This window comes from Mesoplodon mirus (assembly GCF_964341445.2).
Source record: "Mesoplodon mirus genome assembly, chromosome: 3".
NCBI classification, from domain to species: domain Eukaryota; kingdom Metazoa; phylum Chordata; class Mammalia; order Artiodactyla; family Ziphiidae; genus Mesoplodon; species Mesoplodon mirus.
The window spans coordinates 103535287-103556474 of NC_138978.1; the positions used below are offsets into that span (position 1 = coordinate 103535287).

A 21188-nucleotide genomic window follows, 5' to 3' on the forward strand; every position below is an offset into this window, starting at 1 on the left:
TGTCCTAGCCAGGAGGAATAGGCCCATACTGTCCTAGCCTGCCTGGCATGGCTTTGTCCTCCACCCCCAGCAGACAAAGAGGTCTTCCCAGGAACCCTTGCTCCACAGGCAGCCATTTTGAGGAGATACAGCCTTTGGGTAATTCTCTCCCCCCATCTCCAATCCCCCATGAGTAATTTTAAAAATTAAAACATGGTTCATCTCTGGATAAATCCAGTTATTTAAGAAAAATATAATTAGATATTCGCTGTGTACAGAAAACTCACATGTGAGAACATAAACTCAGATGCAAGATGGATTACTGTACCAAATTATCCTCACATTTAAAACCAGGTATACATTGTTAGAGAATAATTTTGGGTCAGGTGAGGCCTGGGCAGCCTGAGTCCCCAACTTGGGAGTTGAGACCGAAAGCGCTTTTGCTCTGAGGCCTCCTGTGGAGTGAGGGTGGGGCGAGCAGGGCCAGAGGAAGTAACACCCCAGCTCCCAGGCCCCGGGGTCATCGCATCAGCTGCATTTGACCCACTGAGCTGCCACTCTGTCTTCCAGGGCCTGCTCACAGTTCATTTGAAGATATTAAGTTGCCTCTCGAGGTGTTCCATCATGTCTAATTTAATTACTGGTTTAATTAGAACTTCTACTGGATTCTTTGCACCACTGCTTTGCCACCTATTATTTCACTTGCAAATAGAATCTGTTGGTCCCCACCCCAAATTCCTGCTGGTTGCATTTTGTCTTTAATTATAAGACTTCTGGGCTCTGTGGTTTTAAATCCAGCTCCAGGTCAGGAGTGCTGTTTGAGAAAGCTACCGTTCAGGAGATGTGAACAGTCACCTGGTGGAATGGCTCCAGCAGGTGCTGCCAGGTGAGTATTCAGGGAGGACGTGGACCTCCTCTCCCTGGGGGTCTACAGGGCGGAGAGCAAGCGTGCTCCTGTGCTGGGCAACCCGGCACCGGCTCCCAGATGGCCTGGTGGGTGCTGTCCACGGTCCTGGCACACCTCTGAGACAACCTGCCTGCTAGTAATTCAGGGACTCCTTTAGAACCGCTGGAAGGAATCTCCTTGACCAGTCCCCAAATTGTATTATGCCTCTAGCTTTGGGAAAGGGCCCAGCCAAGTGAGGAAGCTCCTGACCTCAGGGAGGAATGATGGTAGATGGACTTGTTCCATTGTTGACTTGCTGAATGAGATTCACGTATGTCACTTTGCAGTGTGGCAATGGTGCATTGGAGAACTTCCTAACCAGGACCCCAGAAGGGTGGCATGAGGCCCAGAAATAATGATGCCTTCATTCCTTGGAATAGCCTTGAGTGGCCTAGGGAGGTGAAGCCTCCTCCATTTACCCCAGTGTGCCATAGCCGTATTCTCTTCTCTGTGTGTCATCACATGTGGAAGGGTATAAAGCACCAGTGTATTGGAAAGAGTATGGGCTATCGAGTGAGGTAGACCACAGTTTGGATTCTCTCTCCTCCGCTTCATGGCTGGGTAATCTTGTACATGGTAGTTAGCTTCCCTTAGCTTAGCCTTCTTCATCTGTAAAATGAGAATTCCATTTTATCCCAAGTTGTTTTTTTTTGGGGGGGAGGTAAATAACATATGTAAGCACAGTAGGTCTTCAAACATGTGTGCTCCCTCCGCTGTGATCTCAGGTGTCCTGCTGGGAGTGCTTTTCTGCCCACTCCTCCACAAAGCCGCACTGAAGCCTGGTGAGGAAAGAGACACAAACGTTTCTGGTTCTCAGGAAAGAGACATCATGTTGGGAGTGTAATTAAGGGTTTCTGATCACTATTCCTTCAAGTGCTCTTCACAGTCTGGTGGGTAACTCAGGTAATTAGACACCCTTGATTCCTTCTGTCTCCCTCTGAGACAAGAGAAAATAGTGCCTTTAAGAAAATCCAGGTCAGTGGATTTGGGCAGTAGCTGTGAGGACCCATCTGTCACCACCACGGGCCTCCCATGAATAAGAAAAGAAGGGAGTGAGGCCTTCACTCGTTGCTCCTGGACTTTTTATTTTCACAACTGATTTAAAAAAAATTTTTTTTCCAAATCAGGGCAGTCTCATGGATCTTCTGTTTGGGGCCTCTGTGCACTTCAGCACCCTGGAGTCCTCTGTTTCCCTCTCTCTTTAAAACCTAAACCTTATCCAACAGCCAGCCCAGGTCACCACTATCTCTAACCTACCGTCCCCCCTTTTTCTTTTTCCTTTTTAATTTATTTTATTGACATATAGCTGATTTACAACATTGTGTTAATTTCTGCTGTACAGCAGAGTGCTTCGATTATACATATATATATATATATATATACATTCTTTTTCATATTCTTTTCTATTATGGTTTATCACAGAATATTGAATATAGTTCCCTGTGCTATACAGTAGAACCTTGTTGTTTATTCATTCTATATATAATAGTTTGCACCTGCTAATCTCAAACTCCCAATCCATGTGCTTTTTAATTTGTACTTTACTGATCTATTTAAGAACAGGTGACATCACTCCCCTGCTCGAAAACTTCCAACAGCTTTCTGTTATCCTTGAGAGGAAACCCAAACTCCTTTCTATGGCCCACGGGTCCTGCCTGCTCAGGATGGCAGTTATCCTCCTGTCTCAGCACCTCCCACTCTTCCCTGGCTCAGGATGCACTAGACGCAGGGCCCTTCCTTCTAGTCCTTGAACTCACCAAGTGCTGCTCCTGCCTCAGGGCCTTTGCACTTTCTGTTCCCTCTGCCCTGTATGCTTTCCCAGGATATCCACATGGCTTATTCTCTCACACTATCAGGTCTTTATCAGAGTTGCTTTCCTAACTCCCCTACATATTTTAGCATCCCTACCTCACTCCATCCCTGCTGTATTACATATTTATTTGTTATCACTATGGATACAGTCTATGCCTATATATACAATATTAATTACACATTTGTCTGGTTTTTATTTGTTCTTTGCACTGTGATATACATCCCCCAGGGCAGGGGGATGTATTTGCTCTGTTCTCTGCTTGTACTAGGACAGGACGTGGTGCATAGTTAGTGTTCAGTAAATATCTGTTGAAGGAAGTAAAGGACAGGAGAGAGAGACAGCGGGAGGGAAAATATAGAGCGGAATTTTTAAAGTCCCATATTTCAGCAGTATCCCTAGTTCGTGGGAGTTTCTGGGCATTTTTCCATTCTCCTTCAGCCCAAGAGGGGCGTGGGAAATCAGTTGGAGCTCTAAGCACCTGTATCCCCCACCAGCCCCACATGTCCTCAGGTACCTGCATGCTTGTTCCACACCAGTTCCTGGCCATTTCGGGACTGTGGGTGGATGGGCCTCTGTTCCTGGTTGGACCCATTTCCCCCCATGTTCTCACGAGGAGGGGCAGCTGGTGTGGGTTTATGGTGTGGCCCCTGCGTTATATCATTTTATCCTCATGACAACCCTGTGAAATCAGAGCCCCATCCCCATCTTTTCAGGTCCAGAAACTGCAACCAAAAGAGAAGGTGTACTTCCCCAAAGACTCACAACTTGTAAGTGGCAGCAGAACTCAGACCCAAGTTTCCCTGGGTCCAAAACCCATGATCTTTCTGGGTCAGTGTGGTGGTTGAGAGATTCCAGAGTCATCCTGTGTTGGTTGGGACTCCGGGCCTCCACTGTTTGACTGTGTGCCGTATTTCATCAATTCCAAGGTGTGTAATCTTGCACAGTGTCACATCTTAAAATCAGGATGTGCGATCAACAACGTCTCAGATTGGCTGTTGGTCAGGTGGAGTGGTGACCTAGCTGGGTGAAAACCTTCCATGGACACTTTCTGGTAAGTTCAAGAAAGTACCAGCACCAAAGGATCTTAAGTTCGATGAAATATGGGTAATTAATCCCTCTGAGCCTCTACTTCTTCATTTGTAAAATGGGGATAAGAGAGGCACCAGCCTCACACAGTTATTGGTGGGGTTAAAGGAGATGATGTCTGCTCTACACAGTGGCTGCTATGGAGTTGACCCTCCAGAAGTATCACCTATGTGCTGCTGTTGTCATTGTCATTATTACCACCCCACTCTGCCCTCAGCAACCTAAATTCTAGTGCAAGGCTCAGGCATCTGTGGGACAGCCGTGGTACTGCTCTTGCTTGTACACCCACTGGGCGTACATTTCCCCCTCACATGATATGGTAGAACTGAACCAAAAGATTTTGTTGGCACTGGCCCCGCCCATATTTTCCAGTGCCAGTTCCTCCCCCTGTGGACCATCTGCCCCTTTTCCTGCTTTCTTTCCTCCTTGACTAAGAAAACAAAATACCAGCTGCAGAGAACACGCTCAGCAAATGCAACAGGAAGGTGAGACGGGCTGCAGAAGATTCCACTGGCTCCTTTGCCTGTTTGTTGTTTGGAATGGTCCACCAGCCTCAGAGACGCTCCATGCCAAGACTGTGCCCGTCCAGTGTTTATTTCTCTCTGGTGAGGGTGGATCCTGTCTGCAAAGTGGAGAAAAGGAGGCACAAATCATGGCTCCTTTATAAAAGGCAAAAAGTCAATGAGCGCCGGTCAGGCTTCTTAGTTTACCTTAGCTTTAAACTGCCGCTTGGGGCATCAGATGCTCTTGGGATCAGGATGTCCTGTCAGAAAATGGGGAAAATTTGAAGCTGGAAAATTACATCAGACTCTAGAAAATTTGGGGAGTTCAAAATACTTTAATTCATTGATTCACGCACTCACTTCATTCATATCATATTTGTTGAGCACGTGTGGTAGTAAGTCACTAGGATTTGGCCTTGCAGAAGCAAAGATGCTGTCAATCTGGATAAGGACAGGCGACCACAGCACAGACCATCCTATTGATTTGACTTCTCAGTAAGCTTTTCTTTCTCTTTCTCCTTCTATCCATGTGGTAACCAGATGCAGTTGGTAGGTAAGCGCTGTTCCCTATTTTCCAGATGAATAAGGAACAGAAAGCTGTCTTCCAAGGCCTGGGGTCCCCCTGACATGTGCTGCAGGGCTGTGCCGGATTAGAGCCCCCGGCTGGGCAGGCGGCTTCTGGGAGGTTTACCGCCTCTTCTCTAGTCAGAGCTTTTAGCTCTTCGCCCCGGCCTCTTTGTTTCAAAGGCAAAGGCAGTGGTTCAGATTTCAACATAGGAAGCGGCTTGTTCTTGGAGGGTAGTCAGGCAGAGACCCTGGAGCATCTGTATATACCACATTCTGTCTGGTGTGCCAGGCCCTGCTGGGCCCGGGGCAGGCAGGAGGGGCACAAAGCTGAATACACCTTGGGTCCTGCCCTCAGGGAGCCTTGTGGTTAGAAAAGGAATCAGGCCTGTAAACAACTAGCCATACTAGAAAGCCAAATGGTAAAAGTGTAAAATAGTCTTATAAAGAGCGTGCTGAGGAGAGAGAAAGGGATACTCATTCTTACTTAGAGGACTGCGGAAGATGTCACAGGTGAGACGGTGGGCCTCGAACTGGGCCTTCAAAGACTAGAAGGTCCAGGAGGCAGAGGATGGGGAGTGGTGGGTGGGCAGGGGAGGAAAGGGGGAGCCGGGGCTGGGGAGGTGGAAGGGGGCCTAGAGAAGGAGCTGCACATGTCTTGGCCAGGGCAGTGCGTTGGCAGTGGGTGCAGAGGACGTGGTACCCAAGAAGCGGCCTCCGAAGGCCTGGAGGAGAAGTGAGCTGGAAGCCTGTCGCTGGCCTCTAGTGGAGAGAGGTTCTGAGCTAGAGCACGAGGGGTGGGAAAGAACAGATCTGAACCCGCTGACAAGAATTTGCGATGTGGGCATGAAGGGTGAAGGAGGGAGAGGCCAGGAATGGTGCTGGGTCCCTGGCTGTGCGTCCTGGGCAAGAAAACTCAAGGCGGGTGGCCACCACGCCCATCAGGAGCAGTTTGCCCCACGTGACTGCCAGAGGTTCCAATAAGACAATTAAAAATAATTTGGAGGGGGCTTCCCTGGTGGCGCAGTGGTTGAGAGTCCGCCTGCCGATGCAGGGGACACGGGTTCGTGCCCCGGTCCGGGAAGATCCCACGTGCCGCGGAGCGGCTGGGCCCGTGAGCCATGGCCGCTGAGCCTGCGCGTCCGGAGCCTGTGCTCCGCAACGGGAGAGGCCACAACAGTGAGAGGCCCGCGTACCGCAAAAAAATAAAAAAAGAAAAAAATAATTTGGAGGATAATTTGGGTCTCTGATAACAGTCTGACCTGTTTCAGGCTCAGTGGAAGCCCAGAGGCTCTGAGGTAATTAGGACAACTGTGTGGGCCACCACCGCTTGTCACCTGGAAATCAGGAAGCTGTCAAGTTCCCTGAGAGAAAGGGGCCTGCCTTGCTTCCTTCTCACCACCGCTTAGTCCTGAGTTGGACCTTGGCAGTATGGTGGGGGGAGCTGGGTGTTCTCCACGGCTTTCCTCTGCTGGGGGCTCTCACAGCTTCCCTGTGGTGGAGGTTTGCATTTACGAATGTGCAGCACTCTCCAGAGCCCCCCAACCCAAGAGCAGCAAAATTGGGCACGCCCCCTGGGGCTCAGTGAAGCCAGCACTCGAGGTCTGTGGTCCCCTTGGCTCTGTTTTCCGCAAGATGGCGGCTTGTCCGCTCAGCTCCCCGGGGGTCTCCCTTGGAAAATAAGTGACTCCCTTGAGTTTGTCCCTTGAGGTATCTGATACAAACTTACCGACCCCAGGAGGCAGGTGCTCAGAGGGTCCACCGCTCCCTCTCTGGCTGCTGTCGAGCGGAGGGGCCTCTGGCTTGGCTTTGGTTTCAGGGTGAGCAGCCACCCCCTTGGGGTAATTGCTGAACGCTGTGCTTGAAAAGTTGTGGAGCCATCAGTCCTCTGGCAGGAGATATTTTTACCTGTCTGCCTCCTAGTGGCACTATTTTTTTTCTCTTTTTAAGAAGATTCACAGTTCACTCACTGGTCCTGCTCCTCTCACATGTGCTATTCTGAGCTGTAAGCTGCATCTGTTGCTAAGTGACAGATCTGGCACCAAGGGCTTTCTTGGCATTTCAGCCCCTCTGCATTGTGCTTTAAGTAATTGAGGCATTCCTTTCCGAGAGTACCATGGACTGATGCGCTGCTTGGGAAAGCAACTTTACAACCCACCCCCAACTACTACAGGGCAATGATCTGAGTACGACTGGGTTGGCTGTCAAAGCATCCCCACAGTGCACCAGTGAGCTCTCAGCTGGCAGAGGGTGGCCTGACAGACCAGCCCAAGGACCTGCAGTGTCTAGTGCCTGGGGCTGGTCACACCTTGCTCACACGCACGTGCAGGAGGGGCACTCCCTGGATAGATGCAAAGCTGAAAGGGCTTCAGAGATCATCCAGACCAACTCATTTCACACACAGGGAAACTGAGGTCCAGAGAAGTCAGGGTGATGGTGCCCACTTGCACGGTTGGCTGGTGGTTGGTCAAGACCAGCACCGAGCCAGCCTCCCACTGCTTGGATCTTGGCTGGCTCCACGGTCCGCAAAGGCAGGGGCAGAGAGGAATCTCCCCACCCTGGGTTTTCTCTGATCCTGGTGCTTGTCCCCAGCAGTGCTTCGGGGTCCCTGGCTGGTACACATTGGATTCCTGGGCCCTGGTCTGAAAGTTCACCTTTCCCCACAGACGGCCTCCAGGCTTCAGGGAACTAGTGCGTGCAGGGTGGGAGGGTTGTTCTGAGTCGCCGCTGCCACCTTCCCTTTAAAGGCACGGTGAGAGCACAGGAGTGAGGACACCTGGGTGCTGACAGCTGTGTGACATGAACCATGCCCTGTCCCACCCTGGGGCATAGCTGTCCAGCTCACTTCCCGGGCCAGGCTGTGAATCTGAGATGATAAGAAGAGGTGACGTCTGTGAGCACTTGGTGGGGGCCGGTCCCCTTCTGAGACCTGTACAACCTGTCTTCCTCATGACATTGCAGAATGAGCACTGCTGTCCTCCCTGACGCTGAGGAAACGAGCTCAGTAAGGTGAAGAAGCTTCCCAGGCTGGCGGTAAGGAGCGAAGCTGAGATTCGAACCCAGGCAGTTCGGCTTCGGAGCAGAATCACCCCATACTGTGCCCATAGACTGTGTAAAACATGTTTTTAAATGGTTTCAAACTATTCCAAATATGAGCTATAGTTTGAGTAATAATACTGCTAGACTTTACTATGAGGCCATGTTTTTTGTTTTTGCGGTACGCGGGCCTCTCACTGTTGTGGCCTCTCCCGTTGCGGAGCACAGGCTCCGGACGCGCAGGCTCAGCGGCCATGGCTCACGGGCCCAGCCGCTCCGCGGCATGTGGGATCTTCCCGGACCAGGGCACGAACCCGTGTCCCCTGCATCGGCAGGCGGACTCTCAACCACTGCGCCACCAGGGAAGCCCGAGGCCATGTTTTTATCAGTAATAACCTTACTGATCTTTGGGCCCAGGATCTGACGCCGCATGGCCTTTACCTGCTTCCCTTTGACCCTGGGGCAGGTGCGTGGGCCTGGGCTTCACAGGGTGCTGCGCCACCAGCCTCAGGGTGCTGCCACTTCTCGCAAACAGAAAAAGACACCTCTGAGCTGGTGGTGTTGCAAAATGCTCTCCACCCTCCACCCCACTCCCCCGCCCGCAAACTCATTTTGGCTTTTCCTGAGGAGAAACAGGGCATTTATGTAACAAAATAAAAATAGGGGGACTTACATATTTTTAAATGAATAAAGGCAAACAACACCAGGCTTCCAGGTAGCAGCCTCTGTCATTTGGGTCCTTCCTGGTGCCAGGCCCTGCACTAGGCACTTTGTATGCATCTGCTCATGGAAACCTCACGCAGCCCTGCCTGAGAGGCAGGAACTGTCATCAGATAGAACATTTTCACCCAAGAGGGAGCCTGATGCTCGCATAATTCAAGTGAGGTGGCTGCCCCCTCACTCGGCACCAGCTGATGTCTTTTTTTTTGTTTGTTTGTTTCCTTTTTTTTTTTAACATCTTTATTGGCGTATAATTGCTTTACAGTGGTGTGTTAGTTTCTGCTTTATAACAAAGTGAATCAGTTATACATATACATATGTTCCCATATCTCTTCCCTCTTGCGTCTCCCTCCCACCCTCCCTATCCCACCCTTCTAGGTGGTCACAAAGCACCGAGCTGATCTCCCTGTGCTATGAGGCTGCTTCCCACTAGCTATCTACCTTACGTTTGGTAGTGTATATATGTCCATGCCACTCTCTCACTTTGTCACAGCTTACTCTTCCCCCTCCCCGTGTCCTCAAGTCCATGCTCTAGTAGGTCTGTGTTTTTATTCCTATCTTACGCCTAGGTTCTTCATGACCTTTTTTTTTTTTCTTAGATTCCATATATATGTGTTAGCATATGGTATTTTTTTTTTTTTTCTGACTTACTTCACTCTGTAGGACAGACTCTAGGTCCATCCACCTCACTACAAATAACTCAATTTCGTTTCTTTTTATGTCTGAGTAATATTCCATTGTATATATGTGCCACATCTTTTTTTTTTTTTTTTTTTTAAAGCTTGTCTGTACTGGCTAACATTTTTAGAGGATTTTTTTTTTTAAGAAGATGTTGGGGGTAGGAGTTTATTAATTTACTTATTTATTTTTGCCGTGTTGGGTCTTCATTTCTGTACGAGGGCTTTCTCTAGTTGTGGCAAGTGGGGGCCACTCTTCATCGCGGTGCACGGGCCTCTCACTATCGCGGCCTCTCTCATTGCGGAGCACAGGCTCCAGACGCACAGGCTCAGTAGCTGTGGCTCACGGGCCTAGTTGCTCCGCGGCATGTGGGATCCTCCCAGACCAGGGCTCGAACCCGTGTCCCCTGCATTAGCAGGCAGATTCTCAACCACTGGGCCACCAGGGAAGCCCATGTGCCACATCTTCTTTATCCATTCTTCTGTTGATGGACACTTAAGTTGCTTCCATGTCCTGGCTATTGTAAATAGAGCTGCCATGAACATTTTGGTACATGACTTTTTTTGAATTATGGTTTTCTCAGGGTATATGCCCAGTAGTGGGATTGCTGAGTCATATGGTAATTCTATTTTTAGTTTTTTAAGGAACCTCCATATTGTTCTCCATAGTGGCTGTAACAATTTACATTCCCACCAACAGTGCAAGAGTGTTCCCCTTTCTCCACACCCTCTCCAGCATTTATTGTTTCTAGATTTTTTTGATGATGGCCATTCTGACTGGTGTGAGATATCTCATTGTAGTTTTGATTTGCATTTCTCTAATGATTAATGATGTTTAGCATTCTTTCATGTGTTTGTTGGCAATCTGTATATCTTCTTTAGAGAAATGTCTATTTAGGTCTTCTGCCCATTTTTGGATTGGCTTGTTTGTTTTTTTGATATTGAGCTGCATGAGCTGCTTATAAATTTTGGAGATTAATCCTTTGTCAGTTGCTTCATTTGCAAATATTTCCTCCCATTCTGAGGGTTGTCTTTTCATCTTTTTAATGGTTTCCTTTGATGTGCAAAAGCTTTTAAGTTTCATTAGGTCCCATTTGTTTATTTTTGTTTTTGTTTCCATTCCTCTAGGAGGTGGGTCAAAAAGGATCTTGCTGTGATTTATGTCATAGAGTGTTCTTCCTATGTTTTCCTCTAAGAGTTTGATAGTGTCTGGCCTTACATTAGGTCTTTAATCCATTTTGAGTTTATTTTTGTGTGTGCTGTTAGGGAGTGTTCTAATTTCATACTTTTACATGTAACTGTCCAGTTTTCCTAGCACCACTTATTGAAGAGACTGTCTTTACAGTTGGTGGGGTGGAGGCGTCCAGGGTGGAGGGCAGGGGCTTTGAAGTCAGACAGGCACTTCATTCATTCACTCACACATTTAACATACATCTCCTGATGTATATGCCTCTGCTCAGATGTCCCTTCCTCAGAGATGCCTTTCCAGACCATAAAATAGCAGCCCTCCAGCTCGCAAGCCACCCCACTCTCTACCCCATGTTATTGTCTTTATAGCAAAAATCACCACTGGCTATTTTATCTGTTTATTTCTTTCTCTAGTATCTGGCCTTTCTACTAGAAATATAACCTCCACAAGAGGAAACCCTTGGCTTATTTTGTTTGCTGCTGTGTCCCTCACACCTGGAACAGAGCCTGCTACAGAGAAGGCACTCAGTTAATGTATGTCAAGTCAATGAATGAGTGAGTGAATGAATGAATGAATGAAATGGGCCCTCAAACCTGGTCCTCTCTGACTTCAAAGCCCCTGCCCTTTACCGTGAGAGACGACTGTCTTCTTCCAGTGTTCCACCCCCCTTGCTGAGTCTGACCCAGTGGCTTTGGCAATTCACTTCCTCTCTCTGGGCCTCAGGTGCCTCATATATAAAATGAGAATGTTGCTAGGGTCCCTCAAACTTTACTATTCCAAATGTTGGACCCTGCTGTCACATGAGCATATTCACTGGGCACTGACGGTTCTAGTCATGATTGAAACCCAGCCCAGTGTCTCAGCTTGCAAGTTTGCACCAGCACCTTGCTTCCTGCAAACCCAATGGCCTAGGAGGACCTCGGGCCCCCGTCTTGCAGTGCAGGATGTTCGTGCACATCAGTGATGTCTTGGGAAGGAGGAAGAAGCTCATATTGAGCTGATGCCTATGGTTTCTGTGATGCTGCTGTGGGTATCCTTCTCTGGATTTACCAGAAGGTGTTCATTTTGTCCTTGAGCCCACTTAGTTTAAAATGATGCCTTCCTCCCCTCCGCCCTCCTTCTCATGCTGGTGACCAGAGCTGCCACTCACTAATCTATTTATGGGGAAGTTAGAGAATTTATGTTCTCTAATTGGTCAGCCTCAAGATAAATTCTGCAGACTTGCAGGAATCCCCCTCTGTTTTCTCCAGTTGTGGCAAGATGAACAGTACGTCATATCTAACACACAGCAGAGTGTTCTGACCAAATCCTGCTGCAGGCTGAGTACCTGCAGAGAGGCTCTGGGCTAAGGTACCTGAGTGATTGTGGTTGCAGGAGGGACCCACCCTCACCCTTCTCCCCATCTCTAGTTTTTAATAAAACTCTTGACGTAAGCTGAGGAGAGATGGGGTAGCTGGACAAGCAACCGCTGCACGTGCCTTAGGTTTTGTTCTCCATTTGAGAGCCTGGGGACAGGGACCTACTGACTGGGGAGGGGGAGGGGCTTGTCCTGGCAGCCCAGGCAAGAACACAGGCCTCCCCCTTGCACAACTCCTGGGGGCACCATCGGCTTCTGTAGCACAGGCACCGTAGCAGCCCTGGGGGAGGCTGAGGGCTGGAGGGGCCACAGACACAGAGTCCCACCTTGGAGCACCCTCCAGGACATGATGGAGTGTTCGGCTGACCCACTCTAAAGTTGAGTCCCAACAGAGAGCTACATTTCTTGTAGGGAATTCTGAGGTCTTTCAGGCAGCCTGGCTCTGTCCCTGTCACTCCAAAGCCCAAGACCCTGGCTGTGCCTGAGGTGAAAGGGGACAGTCCCTAAAGAATCACTGTCCCCCTTAGATGAGGAGAGCAGGGAAGTGTCACCTGCTTGTGTGGTCCAAGGCCTGGCCTGGGGAGGGCTGGCTAACCCCGCAGACCAGGGTGGACAGTTGTCCCCATCTGCCAGGCCTCCTAGCTTCGTTACATGTGTAACGGGATCTGGCCATCCAGGTCTCCTTGAAGGTCCTTGTGGCTGGAGTCAGCCAGGAGGTCTGGGTCAAACCCAGCAGGAGGGGCTTCCCTGCACGCTTCCGCTACACAGGGACCTTGCCCAAGAATTCAGGTGGCACGTGCGAGGAGAACAGAGGCAGCTCCTTCCCTTAGTAATGGCAGAGCCGGATAATTTACATCCCTAGAAAGATGCAGGGCAACTGCAGGCCGGGGTGTATGTGGTTTAATTTTAAATCCTCCATCCTTCCCTTAATGAGGAGGTGCTTCAAAACAAGCAGAATGTTGGGATCTTTCAAAGGACTCATTTCCTTGGTGCTTTATTTGTTTAAGGGAAAGCATGATACACGATGGGGAATTGCAGGAGTAGGGAGGGTTTTGCCTCCCCCGCCCACGTTGTGCAGACATTATCTGCTGTAAAACTGTCACTGAAGGATGGAGAACTGGCTCTTGGCTGTGGTGGCCTTCAGATAATGTCACTGCTGAGTGATGACCCAGGATTTGTTGGCACTGAGCAAACATCTCTAGGGCTCTGCTGCCAGAATCCTTAGCTGATCCTGGCCGGTGCTCCTGCCTGGGATGCTGGTGTCCAGGGGCTCCATGGTAAGAGCTCTAGCCATTTTTTCCCCAAGCATTAAAGTCCCTCTGAATCACCAAAGGTTTTGTAGAAATACAGAGAATGATTCAGTAGGTCGGGGTGGGTCTGAGAGTCTGTGTTTCTGACAAGTTCCCATGATGCCACTGGCCCCAAAACTGCATTTTGAATGCAGGCGCTGGCTTCCTGGGTCCCACCAGGTGGTTTGATTAAATAGAACACAAGAGGGCTAGGACTTGGCTATACCCTGTGCTGCCCTGGGCGGGAAAGGCCGTGGAGCCCTCCAGATGTTCTTGAACATTCTAGGATCTGTGGTTATGAAAGGGGTCAATGTTGTCATGGACGACCCTTTATTTGGGTTTGGTGTATGGTGTTGCTTCTTTCGTCCCATTAGGCTTGCCTTTCTGATGATGCTCAGATAAGAAGGCCAGTGGGGAAACTGAGTGTGCAGACCTCGAGCTCCTCAGTGGGCACCTCAATGGGGAGGAAATCGAGCTCGATGTTCAAGGCCACTGACCAGCTTCTGAGTGAATGATGGGGAGTTGATGAATTGATTGGGTCATGTCCACTTGGGCTCCCCACCTCTCTGGTGTGGTCAGCTCATCCTCTCCTGCTCATCTGGTTTCAGAGGTCCCTGGATGAGAAGGAGCTGACAGCGGCCGAGTCCCACCTTCTCTGCGTGCTGGGGAGCAGGGCTGCTTCGCCCAGGTGGCCCAATGCCGAAGAACAGCAAGGTGACCCAGCGCGAGCACAGTAATGAGCATGTCACGGAGTCGGTGGCCGACCTGCTGGCCCTTGAGGAGCCTGTGGACTATAAGCAGAGCATCCTGAATGTGGCCGGAGAAGCAGGCAGCAAGCAGAAGGTGGCGGATGTGGAGGACCGGCCGGCCTGGAACAGCAAGCTGCAGTACATCTTGGCCCAGATCGGCTTCTCCGTGGGCCTTGGCAACATCTGGAGGTTCCCCTACCTGTGCCAGAAAAATGGAGGAGGTAAGAGGCAGCCCTGCTTGCCCTGGGGGTGCCCTGCAAATGGGCTGGGCTGAGGGGAGAAAAGAAACACCCCTTTGTGAGGCAGAACCAGAGCCCTCGTAGGATGGAGCTCAGAACTCCAGAGTGAGACTCCCCAGGAATAGCTAACAGCTAACAGCTCTCAAGAGGCTGTAGGCATGATGATAAGAATGTGGGCTCTGGCCCTAGACAGCCTGGGTTCAAATCCCAGTGCAGCCACTGAGACCCTGTGCAAGTTGCTTAATTTCTCTATGCCTTGCTGTTCTGCATTTGTAAAATGGGAATAATAGTAATTCCTGCCTCACAGGATAGTTGGGAGAATTAAATGAGCTTTACACATAGAATGCTTACCACTGTATCTGACACGGTAACTATTGGCCATTGTTACTAAATGCGTATAACTGCTGGGCACTGTTGTGAGCACTTCCTGGATATTAGGCTGAAATACATGAAACTGCTGATATGTGAGTGTCTTGGAACAGCCAAAGCACCAATTTCATGTGGTTCAACCATCATATCCTCCCAAAAAGCCTATGTGAGGCAGAACTATTCTCATCCTCACTTTAGAAACTGCAAAACAGGCACAGAGAGGTTAGATCACTTGCTCAAGTCACACAGCTAGTGATAAAGTCAGGATTCAAACCTGGACAGCTTGGCCCCAGAGCCTGAGCACTTAATCAGTATACCCGCAGCCTCCCAGGTAGGAAGGGTCCTCACACTGCCCCCTGAGTTTCAGTCCCCCCAGAGGATCCTGCCCGAGGTATCAAACCCCTTCTACTCAATACTTCTAGCTCCCAGGGAGGGTAGAAGCCCCCAAGCCTTATCCCCCAGCACCTGAATGCAGGCTAGAAAGTTCCAAAGGCAACTTGCTTTGAAACCAGGGGGAAACTAACCAAAAATAAGCAAGGCAAACATGGACTGAAAAAAATGACGCTTCCAAGCTCAGACCTCTGGTCCTGGGAAAGTGAGTTGAGTCAGAAGAGAGCTTTCATGCCCCCGAGTCCCTGTGCCCTAGGCCTGCACACTCCAGCCCGAAGGTGTGGCTGCCGCTTTGCGGGCCTTTGAACCCTGCTGCCTCCCTCGCTGCCCCATGGGACTCTCCTCCCAGTGATGGAGCCCTATTCAGGGACCCTCCCTCCTCTCTGGGACACTCTCCCTGGTCCAGAAGGCAGAGTCTGGCTGGAGGCTTCCCCTCCTTTGCAGTTTCTAGTGAAGGGCAGGGAGTGAGAATGCCCACCTGACTTAGGCCAGAAACTTCCAGCTTGCCACCAGGGCACAGTCTATTCCCCCCATGCTCTCCGTGCTTTGAAGGATCTTTTTTTTCTCCCCCAATAAATAACTGCCAATCAGAGCTTTCAGTCTGTATGGCATGGCCAGGCCCAGGTCACTGAGTTTATATAAGACCAGCCCAAAGCAAAGATACAAATGGAAGTGTGTGGTTCCCTTAAGTGCTGTGAGATGTTAAGAGCTCAGAGTACCCGAAACAACTTTGGAGGACACGTTGCATTTGGGGACTCCGGCTGGCAACCTCCAGCCTTGTCCTTTGTGGCCGAGATAATCAGTCTGCCTGAGCACTGATGCTGAATCACAGAGTCCTTCTCTCCACCACACATTCTGCCCGTACCCCCGCTCCCCTGGGCAGCGTTCTTGCCAAAGTCTGTTAGTTTCCAGTGTCACCAGACAGTTGCCACGGCACCAGACATCACGAACAACTCCCGGAAGAAAAGCGTTGTCGGGTCTCAGGACTCTGAGCTCCCCATCCCATGTTCCTACCTTCATTTTCCCATCCTTTCTGACTCCTGGAATCCCTCTTTATCTCTACCTTTAACTCTCCAATATTTTATTGTTTTTACAGTAAGTCATCTTAAATGTTTTTTGGAAGGAGGCAAATTATCACAGGAAGGAGATGGTTGGTCTGAGAGTCAAAACTCTGGTTTTGAGCCCTGGGTGATCCAGTCAAAATTACTTAATTTGGGATGGAAACTCTGGAACTCTGCCTAGCTCTGCCAGATGTTGACAGTTTATTCTGCATCCTCTCAGTTTGCTTTTTTTTTCTCTTTATTTTTATGAGAAGGAGGCAAATGGTCATCAGATGCGTAGTATGGGTAAGTCACTCATTTAATCCTCACAACAGCCCTGTGCAGTAGGTATACAGTTGAAGCATATGAAATGGCCATTTTCATAAGTCAAAAGTGATCAAATATCAGCAATTTCATATGATTCTACTTAATATTTTCATCCTCTTTACATAGATGGCAGAACAGTCGCACAGAGAGATCAAGCAATTTGCCCAAAGTCACACAGGTAGTAAGTGGCAGAGCCAGGATTCAGGCCCAGGAGGTCTGGCTCCGTGGTCTGGATCTTAACCCCCACTCAGTGTGCATCTCAACAGGCTGAGATCGAGATGGTCTTTCAAGGCCCAGGAATAACCTTGGGGTTTGCAAGAAGCGAGACATGTATAGACATGTCACACAGCCTCCCGGGTTTTGTATTTCACCCGCAAGTCCTCAGGTCGGGCAACATGTGCAGGAAGATGTGTCCCTGTCCTTTCCTGCAGATCACTTCTCTCCTCTTCTGCGTCCCTGAGCCGGAGACCAAGAGACAGAACTAGGTTAAAAGACAGAGCCAGGGGTCCTTCAGGCCCTCCTCCTTTTAGGATCGTGATACAGCAGGTTGTTAGTGACAAGTGGAATTTACGTGTGCATGTGACCCTGTGCACCTGTGTATTTAATGTATTAGATGCTGTTATATGAGGTGTGGGAGGTTGCTCGCCTGGAAGCCTCTCCTGATTAGCTCCATGGGATTCACACCCCTCCCTCAGGACACATGTGCTCAGTTGGCTGTGCGTGATGTGTGTGCATGCACTGACATTGCTCGTGTGAACCTGAGGGTCCCGCAGCTCTCTTGGGATAGCATCTGTGCCTTCTGTTGCCCTGATATCCCCACTGCACACACCTGGTACAGAGTAGATAACAGCTGACTGTTGCCAAGTGGCGGGTCGTGCGCCCCGGAGATGCCCGACCCCCTGGACTCATTGGCAGTTTGGGCACATGTTGGGGGGACAGGTAACCACAGAGTATGTCAGGAGGTGGCTGTGTCTGTCTCTGAGTCTAGCCTTGTGAGTGGGAGGCATTGACATGCATCTGGATCCTCCTTTAGCGTTTCGGGTCAAGGGCTAGAAGGAGGTCTGGGCGGCCAGTGTGTGGTAGGTCGCACGTGTGAGCCAGACCATTCCTGGAGGAGCACAGGGACTGGTGACGGTTTGAGGATGATTGGAGATGTGGCCGACGCTGTAGGGCCTGGCTACCCCCCACCCCCTTGCCCTGCTGCTGTGCTTCAGACACCCTCCGACCTCCCTCCCTCCTCCCCAGGTGCCTACCTGGTGCCCTACCTGGTGCTACTGATCGTCATTGGGATCCCGCTCTTCTTCCTGGAGCTGGCTGTGGGCCAGAGGATCCGCCGTGGCAGCATTGGCGCGTGGCACTGCGTGTGCCCCCGCCTGGGCGGCATCGGCTTCTCCAGCTGCATAGTGAGTTGGGGGCTGCTGGCGGGCACTAGCCAGGAGGCAGAGGGGCTGCTCTTGGGCACACGGTTTACAGACCAGAGTCCTGGGGGGGGGTAAGGGCAGGGAGGGAGACCCTCATCATGAGAATTGCATCCAGCTGGTGTCTCAGGGCCACATACTTCCTAAACCGAAAGATGGCACCACTCTCTGATGGTCTAATATTTGGGATTATTATGAAGGAGGAAAGGCCTGGGACATCTCCGCCAGAGTTCTCTGGGGACACGTGGACCATCCCAGATTCCCCTTTCTGCCCACCAGCCCATCAGCTCTCTGTGAGGGAGGCCTGTCCTTTTCCTGGGTTAAAGAGTATTTTATTTGGGTAAGTGGGTGGCACGAGGAAAGGCAGCCCTGGGGTATGGCGTCTCCTTGCCAGTTTGCTGTGCGCATGAGCGGACAGGAGAAGGACTCAGGAGCCTGGGGCTCACCCAGGAGGGGGTGAGGCTTTGGAACAATGGGAGACAGGGAGACCCCACTGGCCTGGATGGGGAACTCCATGAGAGCTCCGGGCTGATCCACAGGGCAGCAGACGAGGCCCTGCTTGGCTCTCTAGGTGACGAAACCGAGCCTCCCTTAAGGGCAAAGCCCACAGGTGCCCATGCTCACACCTGGGATAAAAACTGGAATCTGCTTCTGGAAGGGACTGAGGATCTGTCAGCCCCGGCAGCAGGGCCAGTCCAAACCTGCCTCACTCAGCGCCTGGGAGAGATCACCTCTACACAGGTTGACATGGCTGAATACAGCAACCTCTACTGGGGCTGGCCGGGTGTATATGCATGAGTGTGAGTCGTCTGCCCCTTGGACTAAAAGCATCCAAGTAAAGGTAGTGGGTGTCTCTCCTTCTGTATTCCACGTAAGGTGTGCTGTAGGAGTGTCTGCTTGTGCATACCCGGGCTTAGGTGAAATTAACAAAGCAAGGGGCTCTCAGCTCTCACACTGCCCAGCAGTGTCACTGATGCATCATATAGTTGGGCCCCTGGAGACAGAAGGGATCTCTTGACATCCAAAGTGGATGCAGCAAATCTCTGCATGTAAACGCATTGCTTTCAAAGAAACCCCTTGAACCCTCAGTCAGAATCCATGTGCTCCTATTTTAAATACAATTCTACCAAGGTTGGTTATCATGTTTCCAAGAACGAGAAGTGATGTCTTTCTAGAGGCAGACTGCTGACAGTACCAAAGAGAAAGTAGCATCCCGAGAGAAGGAAAGACATGGGAAACCAATAAGAAGCACTTACAAAACCTCAAAAAGCGCAGCAGTCTGGGGCCATTTACTGTAGCGGCAGTAGCTGTACATGCCTCCATAGCCCTGGAGGGCAGCTCTGGAATTGTAATCCTGAGTCATCAGGAAATGATGGGGAAGTGCTTCAAGCATCTTAGAAGAATTTCAAACTGGAGAGGATTAACATTTTAAGAGTTTACTGCTTAAAGGAGAGAACTTTAATATCTGAAACATTCCTCTGTGGATTCCCCAAATAGCAGATGAGTGGAGGATTAGGAACAGGCCCTCAGCTGCCACTGTCCCGTCATCCCATCCCTCCTCCTCCTCCTCCAAGGCTGTGCATGGGGAGGGGGGTGGGGGTGGAGTTGCCTGTAGCCTCTGTAACCCCCATGGACCCCTGTCTGCAGGTCTGCCTCTTCGTTGGGCTGTACTACAATGTGATCATCGGGTGGAGCATCTTCTATTTCTTCAAGTCCTTCCAGTACCCGCTGCCCTGGAGTGAGTGCCCTGTCGCCAGGAATGGGACCGTGGCAGGCAAGTATGGTTCTTCTGAGGAAACCACTTGGGGATTCCAGCCAGCTCTGTCCCAGGAAGGAGCTGAAGGAGCCTAAGAGGCTAAGGCACAGATTTGGGATTTCATTGACTTGCTGTGCCACCTTGGATAAGCCACCTACCCTCTCTGATCCTCATTTCCCCTTCTGGTGATCTCTTGCCAGCCTGTCCCACAGAGTTCTTACAGGGATTGAATGAAATAGTGAGTGTAGATATAACTCTGGAGATTGTGACTTTTGTTTAGTTATGATTAACTACCCTATGTTACTCTAATACCATCCTATCTGGAAACAACCTTAATTTGCATGCCAGTCCCCTAAAGGGCTGGCTGACTTATCCCACCCACAGATGGGTAAACTGAGGCCCAGAAACAACTTTCCCATGGTCACACCACTGACTTAACCAAGGATCGAGGATGAGAATGCAGGTCTCCAGCTCCTCGCTCAGAACCCTTCCCAAGGAACTTGAGGCCAGTTCTGCCTAATCCTTCCTGCCCTCCATGGATGGATGTGGGCAGGGGGATGACATGAGTGGGAATTCAGTCAGATCAGTATATCCTGAAGCCTCCCAGGCCCCTTGGGAGCCCAGGAGTCCTCAGGGTCTGCCAGATCCTGGCTAACCCAGAACAATATCATTCTTCCCTGCTGCCCATGCTCAGCTGCCCTGGGTGGGGGTCAAGTGGAGGAGGTGGTCCCACAGGCCCCTCCACCGAGGGAGGCCCTGTGGCCTTTGCTGCCGTTTCAGTGGTGGAGCCAGAGTGTGAGAAGAGCTCGGCCACTACCTACTTCTGGTACCGAGAGGCATTGGACATCTCCAACTCCATCTCAGAGAGTGGGGGCCTCAACTGGAAGATGACCCTGTGCCTCCTCGTGGCCTGGAGCATCGTGGGCATGGCCGTCGTCAAGGGCATCCAGTCCTCGGGGAAGGTGAGCGGTGGGGGGGGAGCACCCACACTTACACGGGGAAGGGGGTGCCACAGAAAAGTGTGGAAGGCAGGGGTGGAGAACTCTGGGTCGCCCCTGCAGGGTTCTTTGGGTGGGCTTGGCCTCTGGATGGCTCAGGATGAGGACACAGGCCCCTGAGGAGGTGATGGGAGCATCATAGCCACAGTATTGTTCCCTGTGGACAGCCCGCCAGGGATGGGCTTGTGGAAAATCACTGCCTTGACCCCAGCTGCCTCCGTGCTCCCATAACTCTGGGTTGCTCCCGCAGACTTTAAAGGGAAGGAAAACCGGGAGTACTGAGCTAGGACATTCGGCTAGACCCTAGCCCTTCAGCTTCCCTAGCAAGAGCCCTAGAAGAGCCTGCTCAGCAATTTTTGGTGAAAGCCAACAGCTCAGTGTATCTACAACTAATGAGCTCTGTGAACGGGTGGGTGCTGTGAGTGAAGGGGGCTTTGGGGGCCTCTGAGGGTGCAGACCATCCAAGCCCCCCACACAGCTTCTCCCAGTAGGTCAGATTCCCTTCAAATAAGGACACTTTCTTCTTTGTCATGTGTCAGTATTCATGGACTGCCAGGGCTGGAAAAGATATTAGAGATCCTATAGCCCAATCCGCCCATTTTACAGATGAAGAAACTGAGGTTCCAGAGGAGGGGGGAAATATCTCACCTGAGATCAGGCAGCCAGTCAGCCCCAGGGCTGGAGCTAGAATCCTGGCTGTCTGTCTGTCTGAGGCTCCAGGCTCTTTGGTGGATTTGATGAGC

General features: G+C 50.7%; 1 protein-coding gene across 3 annotated transcripts in view; it reads left to right on the forward strand.

Moving 5' to 3' along the window:
* The window catches only part of SLC6A17 (solute carrier family 6 member 17), a 54816-nt gene that overhangs the window by 4824 nt on the left and 28804 nt on the right, over nucleotides 1–21188 (forward strand). For all 3 annotated transcript variants that reach the window (XM_082616447.1, XM_082616449.1, XM_082616448.1), the window contains exons 2-5: nucleotides 13768–14129; nucleotides 17519–17676; nucleotides 19339–19465; nucleotides 20228–20409. In XM_082616447.1, the coding sequence (XP_082472573.1) occupies nucleotides 13856–14129; nucleotides 17519–17676; nucleotides 19339–19465; nucleotides 20228–20409 (741 nt within the window). In that variant the 5' untranslated portion in view covers nucleotides 13768–13855. The remainder of the gene's footprint in view (nucleotides 1–13767; nucleotides 14130–17518; nucleotides 17677–19338; nucleotides 19466–20227; nucleotides 20410–21188) is intronic.